The following is a 22745-nucleotide window of genomic DNA, read 5'->3' as shown; positions in this document are numbered from 1 at the left end:
TTTATGACACCACTATGTGTTTATGTGTGAGAGAAAGAATGAATAAAGACTTGGACTAAAAACTTAATGGGCCAAAGTCTTTCTGTAGAAATCAACGATTCAAACAACTTATCTCTTTGTAAACTCGACATCAAGCCATGGTTGTTCTCCAAAAGAAGAGGGTTTAGAACCATCCAAGCGGGTTCAGGTTCAGGTTCAGGTTCGGGTTCGGGTTCGGGTTCGGGTTCTATACTAATCGACATTTACTGGGACTTAACATATGCAAAGTTCGGTTCATCACCCGAACCAACCACGGGCTTCTACTTCGCGATTGCTATAAACCGCGAACACATCTTGGTCCTAGGGGACATGGAGAAGGAAGTGCATAAGAAGATAAGATGAATTTACTAATTTGGCGCCAAATGCGGTTTTTGTTTCGAAAAGAGCGTATATGTTTGGAAAGAAGGCGTATTCGACACGGGCTCAGTTTTGTGGTAAGGGGCAAGTTCATGAGATATTGATCTAATGTGACACGATGGGTGTGAACTTGACCGATGACTCGTGTTTGGTGATACGGATCGATGGTAACCCGGTGATGCAAGTGAAGTATTTGAGATGGAAGTTTAGAGGGCATAATGTGTCTGGTAGCACACCTGAGTCCAAACTTGATTCGCCATCCCACATGAGACAAAAAGATGGTCACAACTTTCCTGTGCAACCGAGCATACTGGGCATAATGTGTCTGGTGCCCATGAGTTCCATTTGAAATCATGCCCACTATATCGAACCTGTCTAGCCGATTACAACTCCCTTCTAATCAAATATATGAAAGAAATAAGTTCCAATATAAGTTCTAACGTATCACCAGTATATATATTTACCTTAAATCTTGAACATCAAGTGACCATAGATAATGAATTGGATATACAAGTAGTCATGCATACATTTCAGATCTTATTATTTCTCAGATCTCTTTATTAGAGCAAAACCAAGCATACAACAGAAAAGCAAAGTATTCAATTGGATGATTTATTCATAACTGAGAGAGCTCTTAAATAGAAACAAACAAACGACACAAAAGACTAAACAAAAATAACAAACAGATAGAGCTAGTAATCCCGTCCATACATACGGCCTGGACTTTATTTGTTTTACTATCCAAGCACGTGCAGTAATACCCAACAGTCCATAGCTTCCAATCTTTAACAAAAGTTTGAATTATTCCCAATACTCTTAATCATCATCAATGGAGTCTTGACCTTACATGTGAAAATTTGCAAGGTTTTTGTTGCCGGATAAAACTTTAGAGTTCAATATATTAATATGACATCTCATACGCCTCCTGATATGGGGTTTTGTATATAAATACCGAGTTGTCACATTGCATGTGAACTCGTTACATTGAAAAGCTAAACGTTCCTGGCACTCGTTGATATCTACACATTACAGAATGTTATATAGTTATATGACTAAAGCTTTAAACAGAAGCCAAGTCAATGGTGCAAACAAAGATCTTACCATTACACGTATGACCATCCCCGCGAAAACCTTGTGGACAACTACAACCGGTCACGTTGTTCACCTGTAAAACAAAAGCGGATCAGATGGGAAACCAGAAACATAAACTGCTTTAGTAACATACTCAAAGAAACGATACTCAACCGAGCAAGCTGAAAACCTCGTTCCATCCCTTATATCTGACCAACATCCTCCATTGTTGCCCGTACATCTACCAGGTCCAACGACTGTCATTTATTTAAACAATCCCATATTACAAAACATGAAACATATGTTGTCAGTTTCAATTAAATGTTTTAACATATGGATCATATGGATACGTTTACAAAATGTGTATCCATCTCCTTGATATTGCACACCATTTACTGAAGGGCATTCACATACTCTTCCCCTACAAGTGTCCTAAAACCACAAAACCCTTATGAAATATGTGAAAGAAATGGCTTTAGATGAACAGAGTGTTTCCGCACTGTATACCTTGCAAGCATTTATGCCATATTCAGAGTCGACCCAGCAACCGCCGTTCGTTTGTCTCAAATTATACCTCCACTTAAACATATTGGTGGATCAGTTGTCTCCTCAAAACCCGAACATATGGCTCGTAATACAGCAGTTCTCTCTAGTTTCCCTTTGGAATAAACGAAAAGCAAATATAAACATGTTAAAACACTGCTACCCCATCTTAAAAGAAGTTGACCTCTCGTGTTGACCTCCCATTTTAAGTGGAGCCGAAAGCTTACGAGGGTAAGGGTGCATCGGCTTCCGTTTTGGTCTAGGAGGTGGGATCTCAATAGGTTTCACCTCACTTGCATCACCACTAGTCGACTCGCGAACCACCTAAACATTTAAAAATATAAAAAGATGAGCGAAATGTCAACAATGGAATTTTCAGGGACGTATAGAACAGCAGTAGACCTTAGAAAAAAACTTTTGGGCATGACTTCTAATTTGAACCACAGTTTTCGTGCCAACGTGTTCTGCAAATAAGGTAGTGTTTGATTTCAAGTTTCTATGTTTGAATTCCTACTAAAACTAACAGTTGATTAAAGATGAACTGTAAATACCTTCGATTCGACGCCAAGCTCGGCCGTGTAGCTTTAACGCTTCAAGAAATCTGTTATGCTCTTCTTCAGTCCACTTTTCCCTTTGTTTTGTGATCGTGTACGATTTTCTAACCTATTTGACAGTAAAAGCAACAACATAAGAACACAAATCAAGAAATATTATATCAAACACCTGGTACGCAGCTAACTATTTACATACAACCTGCATTACGAAATGAAATAAAACAGAAACTGTATATCTAAAATATAGGGTAAAGTTCTTGTACAAATAATCTTAACATGCTAAACATACAAATTGAAGGAAAACTCAAAAAGACAAGGTGACATTTTTGTAATTATCAATAACTATCAAAGTTACTCTACAAATATACCTAAAAAAACCTAACCATTCCCCCCACCCCAAAAAAAACCTAAACCCACCGCCCCACCCCCCACCCCCAAAAACCTAAAAAAAACCTACCCCCCACCCCCCAAAAACCTAAAAAAAAATATTTTAGGGCAAAAGATTAAATATAAATAATCTTAACATACTAAACATAAAAATTGAAGGAAAACCCAAAAAGACAAGGTGGCATTTTTGTAATTACCACCAACTATCAAAGTTACAACCAAAAATACCTAGAAAAACACAAATTTTTTTTTAACATTTTTTATTAAAAAATCGCTACATTTCGTTAGCAAAAAAAAAAAAACTAAAAAAAGTTTTTTTTTTTGCTAACGAAATGTAGCGATTTTTTAATAAAAAATGTTAAAAAAAAATTTGTGTTTTTCTAGGTATTTTTGGTTGTAACTTTGATAGTTGGTGGTAATTACAAAAATGCCACCTTGTCTTTTTGGGTTTTCCTTCAATTTGTATGTTTAGTATGTTAAGATTATTTATATTTAATCTTTTGCCCTAAAATATAATCTGGATGAGGATGTCATCAGAGGAAATTTTTGGTCTAGTGGTATGATTCTCGCTTAGGGTGCGAGAGGTCCCGAGTTCAATTCTCGGAATGCCCCTGTTGATACACTTTATGTGGACGCGACTGGCTCGGTTCGACTCGGCTCGGTTCGATTTGGTTTCGACACGGTTAGGTCCGGCTCAAGCCCGACGTCACGACAATCCTCCGTCGTGCGCCCCAGAGTTTGACACGCGAAGCACGGAGAGCCGCGGCCTTTCCCGCCGACGTATCACCATGACATCACCTTAGTGATGTCATGATGATGTCACAAGTTTTGTCTTATGTTGAAATGGTGAAAATTTAGTCTGACGAAATGTGTTTCGTATGATCATTGGGCCTTGAACTTTTCAGTTGGGCCTTGACTTTTGTTGGGCCAAACTAGTATCGACGAAACTGTTGAATGGATTTGAAATGTATTTCGACGAAACTCAACCAAGTTTCGTCGACTTGTGTTGTTTCGTCGTCCCTTTTTCTGTTTCTTCATTGATCTGTGTCTGTCTAGTATAAATAGCTCTCATAGTTTCTGTGTGAAACTTGGATATGAGAGACGAGAGTTATGAGACTTTGAGAGAGAGTCTTGAACATTGTTTGTATATGTTTGTATCCGTTCTCATCCCTAATCAGTAGATATTGAATCTTTTGGTTACGTGTGTGTTCTTTTTACACTGTGTTTGGTTTGCACCGCGTCACGGGGATTCCGCACCCGTTACCGTGTTTGTGATAAACAAGGATAGGTTTTCGTTATCGATCCACCGGAAAAACGGGACCTACAATTGGTATCAGTGCTTTGGCTCTAATCCTTGTTTAAAACCAAACCTTGTTCGGTTTTTATCAAGTTTGAAACTGATTGTTTATGTTTTTCTAAAAAACTTTGTTCTTGAAGATTCATAAATTTCTGAAAAATTTTCTTAAAAATGTGTTCGGTTTCTAAAAAACCTTGTTAGTTGATTGTTCATGTGTTAAACCGGGTTTTTAGTGAAAGTTTTAAGGGAATTCGGGTTTCGTCAATGGCCGGAATCTTCAAACCTTCATCGCTTGTTCATCAGAAATTCAAAGTGTTGTTCATAATATCCACTTTTTGATCTTATATAGAGTTACTGTACAATCTGTTTGTGAATTAAAAATTGCATGTTGTTTGAAATTTGTGTTCAAAAAGTATGGTGAAAGTTTGAATTTGGTGTCACGTGTCAGGAGAAGATAAGGTTTGTCTGAAATATCTCACCAAACCTTATCCCTTTGTAAACAAAAATCCATCATCCACGAAACTGAATTGGGTTTCGTCAAAAAGAGTTCACACATATCTGTTTCGTCGCCCATTAACCAGTTTCGTCGCTTACACTTCCATCTGTTTCGTCGCACAATAACATTCCAATTTCGTCATCCAACTTTAGCAATCAGTTTCGTCGAATCATAAAGATCCATCCTCTTTCGTCGCTTTAACAAATTATCAGAGCTGTTTCGTCATGATCATTATCAGTTTCGTCAAGATCAAATCAGTTTCGCCAAGATCAAATCAGTTTCGTCGCAAACAAAATATATATCAGATTTCGTCACCAACAAACAAGATCAACAGAGTTTGTCAAACACCAGACTTCATCACCCATTGAAACTATATCACATATGAAATATCACACCCATCAGACAAAATTCATTACCTTCTGATCTTGCAGGTTCTCTATGATCGATTAAGGCCTCTAGATTGAATCAAAAGTGATGTCGGCTGATCCTTTGAAAGTGGAATCGTAGGATGTTTGAAGAAAACGAAAACCCCCAAAACGATTTAGGGTTCAATTTGATTTTGGGGTGAACCAAATTGGTTGTTTCAATAGGTGGAGGTGTTGATGTTGTATCGCAGAGAGGAGGGTTTGAAAGAAATTAGTGGGGTTTTGGATCTTTGAAGGTGAAATCGAATTAGGTATCGCTGAGAGAGAGAGTGGGTACTGGTTTTGGTGGTGTATCGAAGAAAGAGATGAAGTCAAGCAGCATTGTCGGCTGAGGTAAACTGATCGCCGCTAGGTCTTTTGTTTGGGCTCACTAAACACTGTTTGGGCCAAAGCAGCCATGGGCTCTTAATGCTTTAATTGTTAGTGGACAACATAAAATTTTCATTGGACCTTTACTAGTGAAAAATAGTCTTCGTGACTTTCTGTATTGAGTCTTCGTGAATTCTCATTGGTAAAAAAAGAATCAAGTTAGTGCTGAACGTCTTCGTAGATAAGAAAATTTTTTTTGGGGCCTGTTCACAAATTTTCTTTATTGGGCACTAGTCACGAATTTTTTTTGGGGGGGGGGGCCTTAGTCAGCAAACAAAATAGTCTTCGTGGATATTAGCATTGATTTACTGATAGTAGACATAAAGTTTTTAACAGAGGCTCTGCAAAAGTGTCTTAACAGTCTGTTTTCAAGAGTGTGATCAATTTTTCACAAACATACATCAAATATGAGTTGTACTAGCCCATGGGATAGGAGTACGGACTCACAACCAGTTCAAAAATCAAAACCGACTTTGATGGCCAAATATTTAGCGAATACCATACCTCGACAACAACAGTCAATAAGTGCAAGTCAATGGGCATTGGTGTCGAATCAAAATCAGAGCATTCAAAGTCTATTGCTTAGTGAGAGTGAGATGGGTAGCAACAATCGGCCACCAAAGTTGAATCACATGAACGACTATCCATCATGGAAGGGTCGTTTCCACAGATACGTTCAAGGGCAAAGCAGCGAACTTTGGACATGTTTCATTAATGCATGCAACCCTGCCCTCGAAGTAGCAGCATCAACTTCAGCGGGTTTTACTAATATACCTGAAAACGACAAAAAGGCATATGATCTGGAGAAGAAGGCGTATGCTATTCTCACTCAAGCACTTCACAAAGGCATCTATCATCAATTCTCCTATTATAAGACCACGAAAGATTTATGGGATGCATTGGTAGCGAGAGGAGAAGGAAATGCAGCTTCTAGGAAGACACGCCATGATTTATTGAAGAAAGAGTTTGAATCATTTCGATTCTTGGATAATGAAACTCTAAATGATATGACTTCTCGCTTTTATCATTTGATTAGTGAAATGTATTCTTATAATGTTGCCGCAACTCATCAGGAAATGATTGCACGGTTTGCTGATGCTCTGCCTCCTAAGTGGAGTCCATTCATTGAACTTCTAAAGCATACGGGCGCTATGGATACAACCAATGGCACTCTCTATGAATTCATTCAGAAGTTGGAGCACAAGAACGAAGAGGAAATTCGGAAAGCTAAAATGATTGCACCTCCTCAAAACACAGAAATGTATTTGCCTGGCTTTGGTCCTTCAGCTAGTTCTTGTTCCATTCAGCAACCGAAGCTTTAAACGGCGTTTATGTCCAATACAAGCTCGTCACCGATTCCACAGTGGAATCAAATTGTTTATCTTTCACAATCCATACCCCAACCACAGCCCAACCACAACAACAACAAGCACATTATATCAATAATCCTTCAGTCCAAAACACCAACACTGTCATAGTTGATACTTCCAATCTTTCAAAAGTCAGTGTAGAAGTTGCTATGGAACATTTGGAACTTCTCAACACAATGTTCAGTTCCAATTGTGGATTGGTAGCAGGTCAAATTGGAAACATCAATATGACCAATGAAGATTATCAGCAGATAGACCGTGATGAAATGGAGTTAATGGATATCAAGTGGGCGTTTGCAAGTGCTGTTAGAAGGGCAAAGGATTTCATGGCTCGAACAAGAAGAACTTCGTTGGAAGGCAAGAATGATATGAAGTACGGTTTTGATAACAATGCGGTTACTTGTTTCAATTGTGGTGAAAGGGGACACTTCAAACGTGAGTGCACTCGGCCAAGCTGACAAGGCAACCAGAATCCATTCAGAAATCAGACAAGTACTTCCAATGCCAATCAAGATGACCGTGGAAAAGGGATAGTAGCTGTGAACAACACCAACAACCAGAACCAGTATGGACCATCAAACACCAATCGAGCATTGACCGTTCAAGCTGATGAAGGGTGTAATTGGTCTGTACAATTCGGAGATGGTAATCAAGGAGGTGGAACTGCTTGCTATGCAAAAATCATCAACCACATCAAGCATGTTCACAAAGAAGAATTTGCTGAAAGTGATGATAGCTCGGGTTATAGCGGGAGTTCAGATGAAGAAGGCTCGAATGCGGGAGATTGTAATTTTGAAGATGGATCTTTTTCTTGTCAAACTGCCTTTATGGAAAATGTCTCAGCCTCTACGAGTCAGGTAAAATCTGAAACTCCTATCATATGTAGTGATTGTGCTGATATGTAACTTAAATGTGATGATTTGAAACGTGAATCTGAAACGGTTCATAGTCACAATCAGAGTTTGGTTATTGAACTGTCAAAGTGCAAAGAGGCAAATATGGCTTTAGTTAAAAACGAAAAGGAATTTAAATCTGTAATTGAAACCTTAAAGAAAAGTGTTTCCGAAGTGAACAAAGTTGTTTATCATAAACAAGTTAGTATTAACGATTACATTAACATCGTTGAGGAAACCAAAAAGGAACTAGCCATTGCCAAGTGCGAGCATGATGCTATCAAGCAAAAATTGGAGAGTTATTCTAACTCCTGATTTGTGCTCAATCACATAATTGACGTTCAACAACTGAAAGGGAACGTGAAAGGCGTTGGGTATAAGTCGTGTCCGCCTCCTTTGAGACATAACTATACCAAAATGTCCGATGAAGAGGATATGCCTCGGTATGAACCCAGTGTGCCTCTTGATTATGAGGAAGTTACTACTGGCCTAGGGTTCAAACCGGACAATTCATCGGAGGGCTCATCGGATAACAAAGAAAAGTCATCATGTGCTTCAAATCAAATCCCTCCAACCATTGTGGACTATGATTCTTCAGATGATGAATCAGATGTGAATGACCTGGATGAATCACTTGATGAGATGAAAGGAGTAGAGATTCCAATAGAGAATCATATTCTTTGTGATCCTCCTACTCCTGCCATGCAACCTGTTGCCAAGCAAGTGATAGATCCTGTCAAGGATGTCAAAGATGATAAGAAATCTGTGTCTACCATTAAGAGTAATAATGTGTTGTACACTTTGGTTGGTGATTCTAAAATCTATTCAGATCACGATTTTCCAATTAAAAATGTCAATCCATCTTCGATTGATAAAGTTTTTGAAGATAATACAAACAAGTTTTTGGGAAAGACAATTCCAGGAGTCATTGTAACTCAATGTGACCCAATTCCAAAAACTGAAATCAGAAAACAATTTGGAAAACAGAAATCACCGACAAAGCAACAACCAATTGCTTTTAAGGGTAAACAATAACAACAACGAGCTCCAAAGCCAAAGCCAAAGGCTAAGGTTGATTCTAAAGGAGCTCGTTACAAGAAGAAAACAAAAGACGTTAAGTTTGTGGCCTCTAAAGGTACTGATAAAGTGGAGACTTTTGAAAATAAATCAAATACCGATTTTGTACAAAAAGTCAACATTTTGAAACGTAATAGTGATAACAATTACACCCAACACACAAACGGGTGTGAAGCTAGTACCTCTGGGTCTACAACTTCTACGTCAGGTCGTCGATCAGATTCTCCTAAGTTTGTTGAAAGGAGAACTTGTTTCAAATGTGGGAAATTTGGGCACATCATTAAAGACTGCACAAACTCGCCCAAACCAAATTTTGTTGAAAGAGCACCACCTGAAAAGGTTCACCCTCAACGTCGTCCCGTTTCACCAAAACATGATAAAAGAACTGTTAAGGAACAAAAAACGAAACAACGACGTCAAAACATCAAAGCAGTTGAAAAAGCTTTAAAATCTGAAGTCAAATTTGTTAACAGGGAACCAAGTTCTTCACAATCATTAAAACCAGAAGTTTCAAAATCTGTTTATAAGAATCAAACTGGTAAACAAAAACAAACTTGGAAACCTAAATCGGGTGAAAGTTCAGGGGGAGGTGCAGTGTTTGAAAATCATCAGGAAATTGAAATTACATTTCTTGATTCTCAGGGGCAACCCAAGTCTGTTAAGGCTTGGGTCCCCCTCTCCAACTAATCTCTGAGTGAGTGTGCAGGAAGTTCCAGGAGGAACTGATATTGGAGCGCCCTCGCACAAGATCACCGACAAAAGAAATTGTTGCCTTTGATGGAGAGAAAAGGAAAGGGGAAACAGAGTTGTCTGTTGAAAGAAATTGATAACTTCGAGAAAATGCAAATCATTTCAAAGTGTGATTATTAAACGCTTTGATCGGGTCCCCAGGATAGATTCAATCAAAATGTACGCACCTGCAGCATGTTTGAAGTTCACAATCAATAAGATGAACGTGTAGTGTACATTTCTTCGCGGTGTAATTAAAGAAAATGTGTTTGTTGAACAAACCAACCGGGTGTGCGGATGCCTTGGAGTGGATTGAACAACCGCACACTACTTCTGAAGGAGAAAGACAAAGACCTTCGCTGGTGCAATGTAGAAGACCAGCCGGACCCAAAGGTTTGTGATCTTGTTGCTGTGAAGAGATTTCTCAGTAGCTACCAAAAATCGGCTTTGAAATCCACACCGGGTGGATATCCAGTTTGGGAGAACGCTCAGATTCCTTGTAATGCATGAAACAGTTGCAGGATACGGTTTTAAATTTCTAATCTCTCCTATACATGTCGATATTTAAGCTACTTTTTGAATTATTATCTCGTACAACACTCTGTGACCTAACACGTTGATCTCGAATATCACCTCATACGTGATTGTTTCAATATGAAACTCGTCAATGTTGTCATGGTCCACACCGCTTACCGACATGCCCACTGATTTTTCCAAAATTCGATAAATCATTTCTGATTAACTTAATTCTGGTAAACAGCATTGAGGTAAAACATGAGTTAACCGACATCGGGAAATCGTTTTTGAAAATATCTTTGTGTCTTTTAAATTTTATCTTAGTTTGTTGCTTTTAGGGGGAGTAAATCCAAAATTTGAAAAATCCAAAATTTGAAAAATCCAAAAACATCAAAAATTTCAAAAACACAAAAACAATAGAAAAACAAAAATGAGTTTCCTGACGAGAAAAAGAGAAAATGATAGTAAATCAGTTGTCTGTCCAAACCTCTTTGAAATGAACCTTAAATGAAAAATGTTAAGCAGCTCTATATAAGATGTATCGGTAGGCTCACAATCATTTTAAAGTGTGCAGGGTGATATAAACCTTAATCGAGTGAAGACCAGGTGGGAACCATTCATTGGCATATGGTCTTAGTACCGAAATTTTGTTTGATTGATTGCCGAGGTTCTGAGATATTCGGTCTTTATGCTGCTTATCATCTTGGTATCATGGTTGTATCTTTTACCGAAAAAAAAGGGGACGCAAGTCTAGATCTTCCATGATACCATACATACGTATACATATTGCATTCGACCTCAATAAGTGATCAACAATCACATGTCCAAACAAAATAAGTGATAATATATCACATTTATCCGGGAGTCAAGTTCGTCTCTCTGCTCTATGAAAGTACTGACCTGTTCACGGACTTGCTCCTATGCCCTCGTGCATCGAAAATCAAGTTCCTCATCAATAAGTGATTCAATCACATAGGGCTTGTTTTCAATCAAAATAAGTGAGTTTCTCACACCTTTTATACGGTCAAACAGATGATAAACGGTATACTCACCGGTAAGATGAACCCTCGTGCATACCTTGATACGGGAATGTGTCGTGTGTAGATGAACACCGGTCGGTAAGTATAAATCATACCTTAACGTATCCCCTCGCCATGATTACATCTGATAAGTTGAGCTTAAGTGGACAACAGTACCGATAATTATTATAGGATGCTTATCTAAATGTTAACTAATTGAACAACAAGATCATTTTGGTGTGACCGTACACTGATATGATTCTCTTACCCTCGAAACTCGCAAAAAGGATGTCTGTAAATATTTATTTATTGCTTTCAGTTTCAGCATCTTTGTATATATTTATTTGTTGTTTTCCGTCTTTACATTTGAAAAATGAAATAGGTGTGTTTTAATATAAACTTTATAAAAGCCAAAAAGATTTTGCTTCTAGTTTATTTTTGATTGACCGATGTTGGAACTCGAGTCTATCCTACCCAAAATCCTGATATTAAGCCGGAAAACAATTGCATCTTCAAAATGTTCGAAGTTAACAGGTTTTGAAAGTTAAAGGATTAAAATTGATCAATTTTTAAACTTTCAAACTCTTGTCGGTCGGTGGTTGATTGAGATTTGATCACATATGTGTCATTTGTTTAAATGTTAACTATATTCCAAGCGGTTGTTCTCATTATGCGTTTAGATTTCTTGCATGTGCAAATGCTAAAGGCGAGGAGAACATGTTCGATGACAAGCTTTGGAATGAAGACACGACGTGAAGGCACTCAAAGGATAAAGATGATCGAGTTGCCGCTGACCCCTCATCAACACCACAAGGATCTGAAGAATTAACGATCAAAAGATTCACGAGCATGACTCAATGGAGAGTTCATTCTAAGGGGGAGTTTGTTAACACACTTTCTAAATAAAATGGGGAGTTTGTTGATACACTTTCTTCTTACGAAGCGTGAAGACTTTGAAGATCCTCCGACATGAAAGACACAGAAGACGAACCATCACGAGTAGCGTCCAATAATGAGTTTGTTGATACACTTTGTGTGGACGCGACTGGCTCGGTTCGACTCGGCTCGGTTCGACTTGGTTTCGACACGGTTAGGTCCGGCTCAAGCCCGACGTCACGACATTCCTCCGTCGTGCGCCTTAGAGTTCGACACGCGAAGCACGGAGAGCCGCGGCCTTTCCTGCCGACACATCACCATGACATCACCTTAGTGATGTCATGATGATGTCACAAGTTTTGTCTTATGTTAAAATGGTGAAAATTTAGTCTGACGAAACACATTTTGTTTCGTATGATAATTGGGCCTTGAACTTTTCAGTTGGGCTTTGACTTTCGTTGGGCCAAACTATTATCGACGAAACTGTTGAATGGATTTGAAATGTATGTCGACGAAACTCACCCCGTTTCGTCGACTTGTGTTGTTTCGCCGTCCCTCTTTCTGTTTCATCATTGATCTGTGTCTGTTTAGTATAAATAGCTCTCATAGTTTCTGTGTGAAACTTGGATATGAGAGAGGAGAGCTGTGAGACTTTGAGAGAGAGTCTTGAACATTGTTTGTATATGTTTGTATCCGTTCTCATCCCTAATCAATAGATGTGAGACTTTGAGAGAGAGTCTTGAACATTGTTTGTATATGTTTGTATCCGTTCTCATCCCTAATCAATAGATATTGAATCTTTTGGTTACGTGTGTGTTCTTTTTACACTATGTTTGGTTTGCACCGTCACAGGGATTCCGCACCCGTTACCGTGTTTGTGATAAACAAGGATAGGTTTTCGTTATCGATCCACCGGAAAAACGGGACCTAGAGCCCCCTTATATATATTTTTTAAAATAATCCTGAAACCCATTTTCAAACCATATATATGCATTTAACCAGCACACGAAGTGTATTGAAAAAAAAAAAAAAAAAACTTACAAGATTTGGGCTGTTTTACATATGGATTTGCAGCACATCTACTGTTTTTATCAGGGTTAGTTTCAGTTAACTTGGAGGATTCCCTCACCCCGGTTCTCTCCTGTTTGTTGTCTCTTTTAGAAGACGAAGTCGTGGACAACCTCTGTATCCGCTGCTAGTTCGCTTTTTGTAATTTGCGAAAAATCTTTGCTGAAAGGTCTCGTCCATCATTGTCTGTCTGCAATTCCCTTTGGCATATATGGAAATCGAGGAACGAACGGAAATTCTCAAGCAAGAAGAACGCAGACGAAAACATTTCTAATTTTCTGTCAAAGGGTTGTTTCTTATCGGTACAAGAAGACTCGTTATGTCTGCAACGAACCCACATCAAGAAATTTATTAAAACAGTAAATTAACAAAATTAATTGTGACTGTTTTGACAACACAATCAAGAATACTCAGCAAAACTAACCCGGATTTGTGACTTTTTTTGACAGTCCACATCAAGAAAACAGAGGGTTAAGGATTCTTCAAATTGCTGTAAACTGAGATTTTGTTCACAATCAGATTCATCTCAAATTTCCTGATAATCAAGATGTCAATCAGAAAATATCACCATTTATTACTCAAATAAACGAATTGCCAAGTCTGATTACCAAGAACCCTATATGCAGAATTAAGTTTAATGAATTCCAAACATAATCAGAAGGAGATTGAACTTACCCATGTACGATAATGAAGTCATACGATGGCCTTTTGATCTCCTTTTCGCTCCCAGAACCGTTAGAACGGTTAGCCAGCAAGATCAATATCCACCCTTTTGTTATAATATGTAGGTGGCAACGGTTGAGGGAGCGTACCACGTAGCGAGAAACATGCAGAAAACAAAGGAAATCTTAACTGGCGTTGAAAAAGGAAACTGCCAAATTTTTTGGGTCTGAACGGCTGAGATTAAATCTTGAAGGTAACCGCCTGAATTTTTACCGCCAGGGTCTATTAAAATGTGGGTTTGACGAGCAATTTATTATTAATAAAGTGGTATTTTGTTTTATTTTGTGATCGGCATTCCTACACAAGGCGTGGTATGCATAGAGACTCTTGCGTCATAAAATATGTAGTTTCACTAATTGTTTTTTTTTTTTTTTTTTTTTTGTTCATGTCATTGTTTGCTAAGTTATTTCATTTTGTTAGGTGTGCATTTTATTTGCATATTGTTGTTTTTTAGCATTCACTTACTTTTCAGGTAGAGAGATGAAATTCTTTCATTAGTTCATACCACTATACTAGGTTTAATGATAAATGTTTTATTTGATCTCATAATAATACATATTAATTTATTATTATATCATATACAAAGCGCATGAAACAGTTGTAAGTAAACCATGACGTAACAATACAAATACTTTTGGTCATTTACAATTAAATGAAGCTTTAAGAAGTCCACAAAAATGATTTTTTTGCTGTTTATTATGAAGAATATAAGTGATGACATAAATAACTTTACTTTTTTCTAGCAATCCATTTAAATTTATAATGGTCATTGATTTATTACATTAAACTTATGAGGAAATACTCTATGTTCCTTAGAATGTCATTGATAATTTTTATTATTCTTACTTATGGACATACAAAACGTATACATATTGTTCGTACGACTATACATATTGTGTGTTAATTTTGTGGTAATATCAAATCCTACAATAATCAACTTATAAAAAATAAGGTTTTGATTACCCTTACTTTACTGAACTGACAAACTGTATATTGTTCATACGACTATACCAAAACAGTGATCAAGACGGTCGCCTTACGTGAGTTCGTGGTGCCTAGCTAGACCTTGCCCCTACATAGGGCTTATATGTGAACACTCTTTGTCATCCTTTTGATGTGCAAATATGATCACAAGTCCGAGCTACAGGTCAGGTTGATATTCTTAGAGGAACCAATGGAGGTAAGGTAAATCTTTACACATCATTTATATAATATACTTGGCTTACCTAATTTTAGGGGGTTACTTTTAAATTCATATTGGGTTGAATCGGAGGGTAGATCTGGTGGTTTAATGTCTTTTTGGGATATGAAGATTTTTAGTATGAATGAGGGTTGAATCGGAGGGTAGATCTGGTGGTTTAATGTCTTTTTGGGATATGAAGATTTTTAGTATGAATGAGGTCTTGAAGTCAAGGTACTTTCTACTGGTTTCTGGTAAGGTGAAAGGTATTGAGCAGGAGGTTAACTTGTTAAATTTGTATGCGCCGCAAAACATAGTTCTCAAGAGAAGGTTATGGTCAGAGATAAATAGCATGATGATCCAGCGACAAGGTTATTGGATAGTAGCAGGCGATTTCAATGTTGTTCGAACCCCAGATGAAAGGAAGAATTCTAATTATAACAGGTTAGCGGCTAACGATTTCAATAGTTTTATTGTGGGTGCGGATCTTCACGAGTACAGCCTTAAAGGGCGTAAGTTCATGTATGTAAATGGCGATAAAATGAGTCGTATTGATCGAATTTTGGTATCTTGGAGTTACTTAAATAACTGGCCAAATGCGGAGTACCGAGCTCTACAACGCGAAAAATCAGACCATTGTCCTTTGATTCTGAAAGTTACATCGAGGAACTTTGGGCCGAAACCTTTTAGGTTTTTTAATTCATGGCTTGATCGTGAAGGATTTAAAGAGATGATTAGTAAGGCTTTAGAAGGCTTCGAAGTGGACGGGGATCCAGATGTTCGTTTGATGCAGAAATTCAAAAGGTTACGACAGGCCATTACGACATGGAAGAATGAGTTGAAAACTAAAGAGAGTGAAGAAGAGGAAAATCTGAAAAAGGAATTACATCAGTTGGATATGGTTTTGGAAGACAGAACATTGACAGAAGTGGAGACTTGGGTGTTTGAGGAAGCGAAAAGAAGGATAAGGGAGATTGAAGAACATAGATATAAAGATTTACGCCAAAAAGCAAGGGATAAATGGGCAAGATATGGTGATGACAACTCTCGCTACTTTCATGGTCTGATTAATAAGAGGCGTATTAGTAACTCCATACCAGGTTTGTTAGTCAACGGTGACTGGATCTCTAAACCAACGAAGGTGAAAAAGGAGGTTTATAGTTTTTTTAAACAAAAATTTACGGAAAGCTTGAAGTCGAGACCTGTTCTAGAATGTTTTGGGCTGAAGAAGTTAGAAGACGGGGATTCCCAAGTTTTGATTAGACGATTTTCGAGTACGGAGATAAAGGAAGCGGTTTTCGCATGTGGGGATGATAAAGCTCCCGGTCCGGACGGTTTTAATTTCCGGTTCATAAAGCAATTTTGGAGCCTTTTTGAATCTGATTTTGTTGATATCTTTCAGTATTTTTTTGAATCAGGCAAGATTAACAGAGGAGTATCTTCTTCTTTTATAACTTTGGTTCCAAAGACGAGTGCCCCAACGGAACTTGGTGAATATCGACCGATTAATTTGATTAGAGTTATAAGTAAGGTAGTGTCTAAGGTGTTGGCGAACAGGTTGAGACCGCTCATGGGGAAGATAGTATCGGACAATCAATCAGCTTTTATTAGTGGGAGATATATATTAGACGGGCCAGTTATGATTAATGAAATATTAACGTGGGCCTCGAAATCTGGGAAGGAGTTATTTCTTTTCAAGATTGATTTCGAGAAAGCCTATGATAACGTTAATTGGGATTTTTTGATTAACGTTATGGTGCAAATGGGTTTTCCGGATAGATGGTGTAATTGGATTCGTGGTGTGTTGATGTCGGCTCGATCTTCTGTTTTGGTCAATGGGTCGCCAACCTTTGAATTTGATTGTCAGAAAGGTATTCGTCAAGGCGACCCGGTGTCACCATTTCTTTTTCTAATAGTCATGGAGGCTTTTACTAGTTTATTTAAACGAGCTAGTAGGATTGGGTATTTTGATGGCATTCGTCTTCCAAATGATGGTCCTGAGATGTCGCACCTTCTTTATGCTGATGATGCTATTATCCTAGGCGAGTGGTCGAACTTCAACTTTAACAATTTGAGACGGATTCTTCGGATATTCCGGTTGTGTTCGGGAATGAATATAAATATCCATAAATCGACACTGTTTGGTATTAGGAAAAACAGAGAGGAGATAGAGATGAAGGCGGAGTGTTTGGGATGTAGATCAGGAGAGATCCCCTTTATCTACTTAGGGATTAAAGTCGGAGCCAATATGAATAGAGTGGCAAATTGGGACCCGGTTGTGGATGTATTTAGAAGACGTTTATCTAAATGGAAAGCAAATTCGTTATCTATTGGAGGTCGGGTGACCCTTATAAAGTCAGTGCTGGAGAGTTTACCCACATACTATTTTTCATTATTTAAGGCGCCGGTGAAGGTGTTAAGTAAGTTGGAATCACTTATTAGGAGTTTTTTGTGGGGGGGAAGTGAAGGGGTAAAAAAATTGCATTGGGTGGCGTGGGAGAGGGTTGCTTGTGACAAGAAACACGGGGGTTTGGGGCTTAGCAAGCTGAGCAATAATAATAATGCTCTTCTTGTTAAGTGGATATGGAGATTTAAAGACGAAAACAATGCTTTGTGGAGGAAAACAATAGAGGCGATACATGGGACCACTAGAAGATGGGATTTGATTCCAATTAATTCTCGTCTAACAGGTTTGTGGAAGCGGCTTGTGACAGCTGCTGGTAAAATCAAGGTTGATGGTATGGGTATTGTCAGTAAATTACGGTGCGAGATAGGTGATGGGTTGACGGTTCGTTTTTGGGTAGATCGATGGGTTGGGGATCAAAAACTGAAAGATAGATTTCCGAGTCTATTTGGATTGGAAAAGAACAAAAATATCAATGTGGCGAGTAGACTCGGTAGTAGGGAGAGTCCAGAAGAATGCTGCTGGGAATGGTTGAGAGCGCCTGCGTCGCATCAGGAATTATCAGAGCTTGCAGATTGCACAGATCTGATGTATTCGGTTGTTTTGTCAGCTAGGAAGGATCGCTGGTTGTGGAGTGAGGGTCGGAATGGTGACTTCTCAGTTTCTGATGTAAAAGATTGGTTAGCGCTTGATGTTGTAACGGAGGATCGGTATATTTTCGATTGGTGCAAATGGACTCCGAGCAAATGTAACATTTTTTTGTGGCGAGCGGAATTGAATAGAATTCCAACTAAAGTTGCGTTGAGACAAAGGAACATAATTATAGATAGCACTCATTGTATTTTTTGTGAAGATATGGATGAAACGTCAGAACATTTATTTACCGGGTGTGCTTTTGCTAATGGGGTATGGCAAGGTATTTCTGAATGGTGCAAAGTTCCTAGCATATTCGCATTCAAGATTCAAGATTTGTTAGAACTTCATAAACAAATTCCTGGATCGGATATTAAGAGGAATATCTTCAAAGGTGTTATTATAGTTACATGTTGGAGGATTTGGAAGGCGCGGAATGAGAAGCTTTTTTCTAACAAAATTTGTAATGTGGTCGAAGTCGTTTCGGATGTCAAAGCGTATGGATTCTTATGGTACAGGAATAGATATAAAAGTGATACGGTAGATTGGAGGAAATGGTGTAACTTTGATTTCATGTAATTTGTGTTTTTTGTCCTGGCTATTTCCGCCTTGGAGATAGCCTTGGCGTTTTTGGTTAATGAAAGTTATCTTCCAAAAAAAAATTTATATAGACACCGAGGATTGTGATGAGGAGATACATGATTATTACTTAACATTTCTATTTCACCCCATTATTTTTGTTATGTATTAGTAATCAGTGACCCACTACAAGGTGATTTATGACATTTTTTGTGATTAAACGACCTTTAATTTGATGTATGCGAGTTTTTTTATATATCCTATTGCTTAGTTACCGTATCATAGATGTATAAATAAATTTATATGTTTTTTAAAAAAAATGTTGCACTACCCATACTGGGACAAGTATAAAACTAGTTTGAATAGATTATAAAAATCATTATTATTGGTCACTAAATAACCCCACCTTTATCCGGATCTCTGAATACCAACGGTCATCGGAGTGCTCGACGAGGATGTACTCATTGGAATAGCGTGCGAGTTATTCTCGGCCTGCGTCTTGAGTGTACCTTTCTCCCTATCAGATCTGTATCGATTCCATTCGCCTTTGGGGCTTGTTTCCATTGTTCTCCACAGTTGTCAAGCCTCTCTCCGGGATTTTGCTCTTGATTGCTTAGTGGGTCTGTGATCGAACACGGCTATCTTATATAGTTTAACTAGATCGATAAGAATCCCATTAACCTTTTAAAGAACGATTCCTTCGGATCGGGCAATATGGGCGATAGTAGCGGAGATGTGATTAAGTTTTTTGTCTCAAACCTACCGGAAAGGTCCAGTGCGAAGGAAATTTGGGAATTTTTCACCACTTTCGGGGAGGTCGTGGGAGTCTATGTGGCAAGGAAGAGAGATACGTTCTGGAACAAGTTCGGTTTTGTCACGTTTTCAGGTGTAAGGGATTGGAAGTAAGCATGAGAAATGTGAAGTTGGGGGAGTTCCGAGCTTAGAGTTAACATAGCAAGATTCGCGGTGGAGATCAATGTGCACCCTCGGCCATTGGTGAAGGTCTATAGCAAACCGAGTGGGTCCTTTGGCATGGAGGATGGAGGTCAAATGTTTAAGGAGTATAGATCATTCATCCCCAATACTTCGGCGAAGACTTTCAAGGATTGTTTGATGGGAAACCCTACTGGAGAGATCCGGGATGAGAAGGTGGTGGAGGTGTCTAACTTTGAGAAGCCGTTTGATGAATGGATGAATAAAACTCTCATTGTCAGGGTTATTGGCCTTTCAACTTTGGTTAAACTTGATAAGTTGTTCTCTGTTGGTGAAGGCATGAAGGTTGATCTTAAGTACGTTGGAGGTTTATACATGCTGGTTCTGTTCGAGAGTTTTGAGGGGATGGTTTTTTTCAAAGATGTTAACTCGAATGCTAAGGTTTGGTTTTCGTGGATCAAGGTTTGGGTCGGTCAAGCTCTTCCATTCGAAAGAATCGCATGGCTAAAAATCACTGGTGTCCCAATCCATTTACTGGATTCTGAAGTGTTTGATTCTGTTGGTAGATTCTATGGCAAAGTGGTACACGCGTCATCCATGTCTTATGAAGCTACCGATCTGACTTTCGATCTTGTCGGTGTCCTGGTATGGGAAGGTGATAGAATAAACGATTCGGTATCTCTTAGATGGAAGGACAGGAAGTTCAAGGTGTGGGTGACGGAAGAACAGGGAGATTGGGTGTCAGATTACATGTGTACACCGGACAGTTGGGATAAGAAGGATACCATATTCGATGACTTGGAACAATCTTTTTCCGCCAGAGATGGAGACTAGGTCGTCGGAGATTCCGTCGGGTGCCCAGGTTGATAGTCCGACTGACGATCCAGACGTTGTGTGTGTTGACGAAGCTGTGGAAGTCGAAGGGTTTGAAATTATCACTGATGCATGCATGGGCATTGGAAATAGTGGGACAGAGAAAGTGTATATCCCAATGGAAAATGGTGGGGGGCGCAAGATTTTAGAAGAAGGGGAAATACCGGTTTTAATTAATAAGGGGGAGAATGTAAGGAAACAGGATAAAAAGTCCGGGCTTACTTGAAGGCATAAGGCCCACCGTAACCAACCCAAGATTTCAAAACAAGCCCAAGATAATTTATTTAGATTTTTAGGTGAGCTAATGTCCAAAAAGAGAAGAATGGTGGATGTCTCTGTTGACTTTAATGACTCGGTTACCAATAAAGAAGGTAAGAATATGGACAATGTAGAGGGATGGCGAAGAATTTTCATTTGGATATGAATGTTTGCGTTGATGAGGAAAATCCCACTGTTATCGGTAATGGATCACAGGGCGGTGGAGAATATGAGATGCCAGTCAACTCGGCTGTGGATCCGGTGAATCCTACCGGAGCAGAATAAGATGATATGGAAAGACATGTGGATTTGGAAACGGATTGCACGATTGATGTGGGTGTCGAGTTAGGGGTTGACGTGGGACCACATCGCCGCATAATTGAAGAGCTGGTCAGGGAGGAAGGTATTCAATCGGTAAAAGTATGAATTTTATGTCAATAAATATCAGAGGAGTGGCGTCTGAGGTTAAAGCGGTTTGGATCAAGAGTCCGAGACGGGAACATAAGGTTAGTTTCATAGCTATTCAAGAGTTACAAACCTGATGAGGTGAGTCTCGGGAGTGTAGCTAAAATATGGGGGATTCTAATTTTATGATGGATTATGTGGGTGCTTCGGGGAGATCTGGGGGGCTACTTTGCATATGGGATCCTCAAGTATTTTGTGTTCATGGGGTTTCCAAATAGAGGAATTATATGCTTATCAATGGGAAGCTAACCGGAAGTTGTGTGAAACAGTCTGGCCGATATTCTTAAATCGGGGGTTGGGCAGTGGGTGTTGTTAGGGGATTTTAATGCTGTTAGGTTTCCAGGAGAAAGAAAGAATTATGCGTTTAATAGGTCTTGTGCTAAGGAGTTCAGTGATTTCATCGACGAGTGCGGGTTGGTTGAGTACAGTATGAAGGGCAGAAGTTTTACTTTTCTTGCTCTAAATTCTAACAAACTTAGCAAAATTGATAGGGTGCTGGTTTGTAAGGATTTTTTTAACACGTGGCATGAAGCTTGTCTGAGAGTGCTTCCTAGGTTACATTCCGATCATTGCCCGGTGATCTTGGTAACTAATCGGCTTAACTTTGGTGCTAAGCCGTTCAAATTTTTCAATTCGTGGTTAGAAAAAGAGGGTTTCAATAGTATTGTAGCCGAAGCAGTGGAGTCTTACTGTAACGTGGGAGTACGTCCTGATGTGGTTCTGGCCAATAAATTTAAGCATATTAGATCCAAAATTAAAGCGTGGAGGGATGAGGTGTGTGCCAAAGATAAAGAGGATGCGGTGAGGGATAAAGAAGAATTGGAATTATTGGATAGTTTGGCTTAAGAGGTGTGGTCATGGTTAAAGAAAACAGGGAAAGAAGCTTTCATATTCAAAATTGATTTCGAGAAAGCGTACGACAATGTTAATTGGGGACTTTTGGTTGACATGCTGCATCAAATGGGGTTCCCCCCTTGTTGGTGTAAATGGGTTAAAGGGGTGCTTGTTTCTGCAAGATCGTCTGTTTTGGTTAATGGATCGCCTACTTTCGAATTTCAATGCCAAAAAGGTTTACGTCAAGGTGACCCTCTCTCTCCATTTCTCTTTCTTATTGTTATGGAAGAGTTATCGTGTCTTATTCATAAGGCTTGGGATTTGGGGAAACTTAAGGGGATTGGACTTCCTAATGGGGATGATGCGTTGATTGTGGGGGTTTTGGAAGAGGGGAATATTCGTATGATGGCTACAATTTTGAGAGTATTTTATGTTTGTTCGGGTCTAAAGATACATATCCACAAATTAAATCTATTTGGTGTGGGCGTTGAGGAGAATATCACTGATAGCGTGGCTTTGGTAGTGGGTTGTAGGAAAGGGGTTTTCCCCTTTAAATAGTTGGGAATACCTTTGGGAGCAAACATGAACAGAGTGAATAATTGGGATCTGGTGGTTACGATATTTAAAAATCGTCTCGCTTCTTGGAAGGCTCATACTCTTTCTATTGGGGGTAGATTGGTCCTTGTTAAAGCAGTCTTGGAAAACATCCCTATTTATTATCTCTCGATTTTCAAAGCGCCGGTGAAAATAAAATGGAATCCATCATGAGAAATTTTT

At 38.8% G+C, this 22745-nt stretch overlaps 1 protein-coding gene and 1 long non-coding RNA gene across 2 annotated transcripts; both read right to left on the bottom strand.

The window, feature by feature from the left end:
* Positions 1-1318: 1318 nt before the first annotated feature.
* Positions 1319-1711, bottom strand: LOC118490156. The gene is made up of 3 exons (XR_004888410.1): positions 1642-1711; positions 1498-1561; positions 1319-1415 (listed from the first exon to the last, which is right to left on the bottom strand). It is a non-coding gene; the product is annotated as an uncharacterized LOC118490156 (long non-coding RNA).
* Positions 1712-2169: 458 nt separating this feature from the next.
* Positions 2170-2769, bottom strand: LOC118490377 (protein REVEILLE 1-like). The gene is made up of 4 exons (XM_035987980.1): positions 2764-2769; positions 2562-2673; positions 2413-2474; positions 2170-2334 (listed from the first exon to the last, which is right to left on the bottom strand). The coding sequence occupies exons 1-4, from the start codon at positions 2767-2769 to the stop codon at positions 2170-2172; spliced, it is 345 nt and encodes a 114-aa protein (XP_035843873.1).
* Between the last annotated feature and the right edge of the window lie 19976 nt (positions 2770-22745).

The sequence above is a fragment of the Helianthus annuus genome, chromosome 3 (genome assembly GCF_002127325.2).
Source record: "Helianthus annuus cultivar XRQ/B chromosome 3, HanXRQr2.0-SUNRISE, whole genome shotgun sequence".
Taxonomy (NCBI): Eukaryota; Viridiplantae; Streptophyta; class Magnoliopsida; order Asterales; family Asteraceae; genus Helianthus; species Helianthus annuus.
The sequence above is the reverse complement of the archived record's forward strand: the minus strand, read 5'-3'. Positions and strand labels throughout refer to the sequence as shown.

Bases quoted from the DNA above. Each gene is read 5' to 3' on its own strand.
- LOC118490377 (XM_035987980.1), bottom strand. The intron at 2,475-2,561 runs GTATTTACAGTT...CCTTATTTGCAG, and splicing joins AGCTTGGCGTCGAATCGAAG to AACACGTTGGCACGAAAACT. The intron at 2,335-2,412 runs GTCTACTGCTGT...TTAAATGTTTAG, and splicing joins CCCAAAAGTTTTTTTCTAAG to GTGGTTCGCGAGTCGACTAG.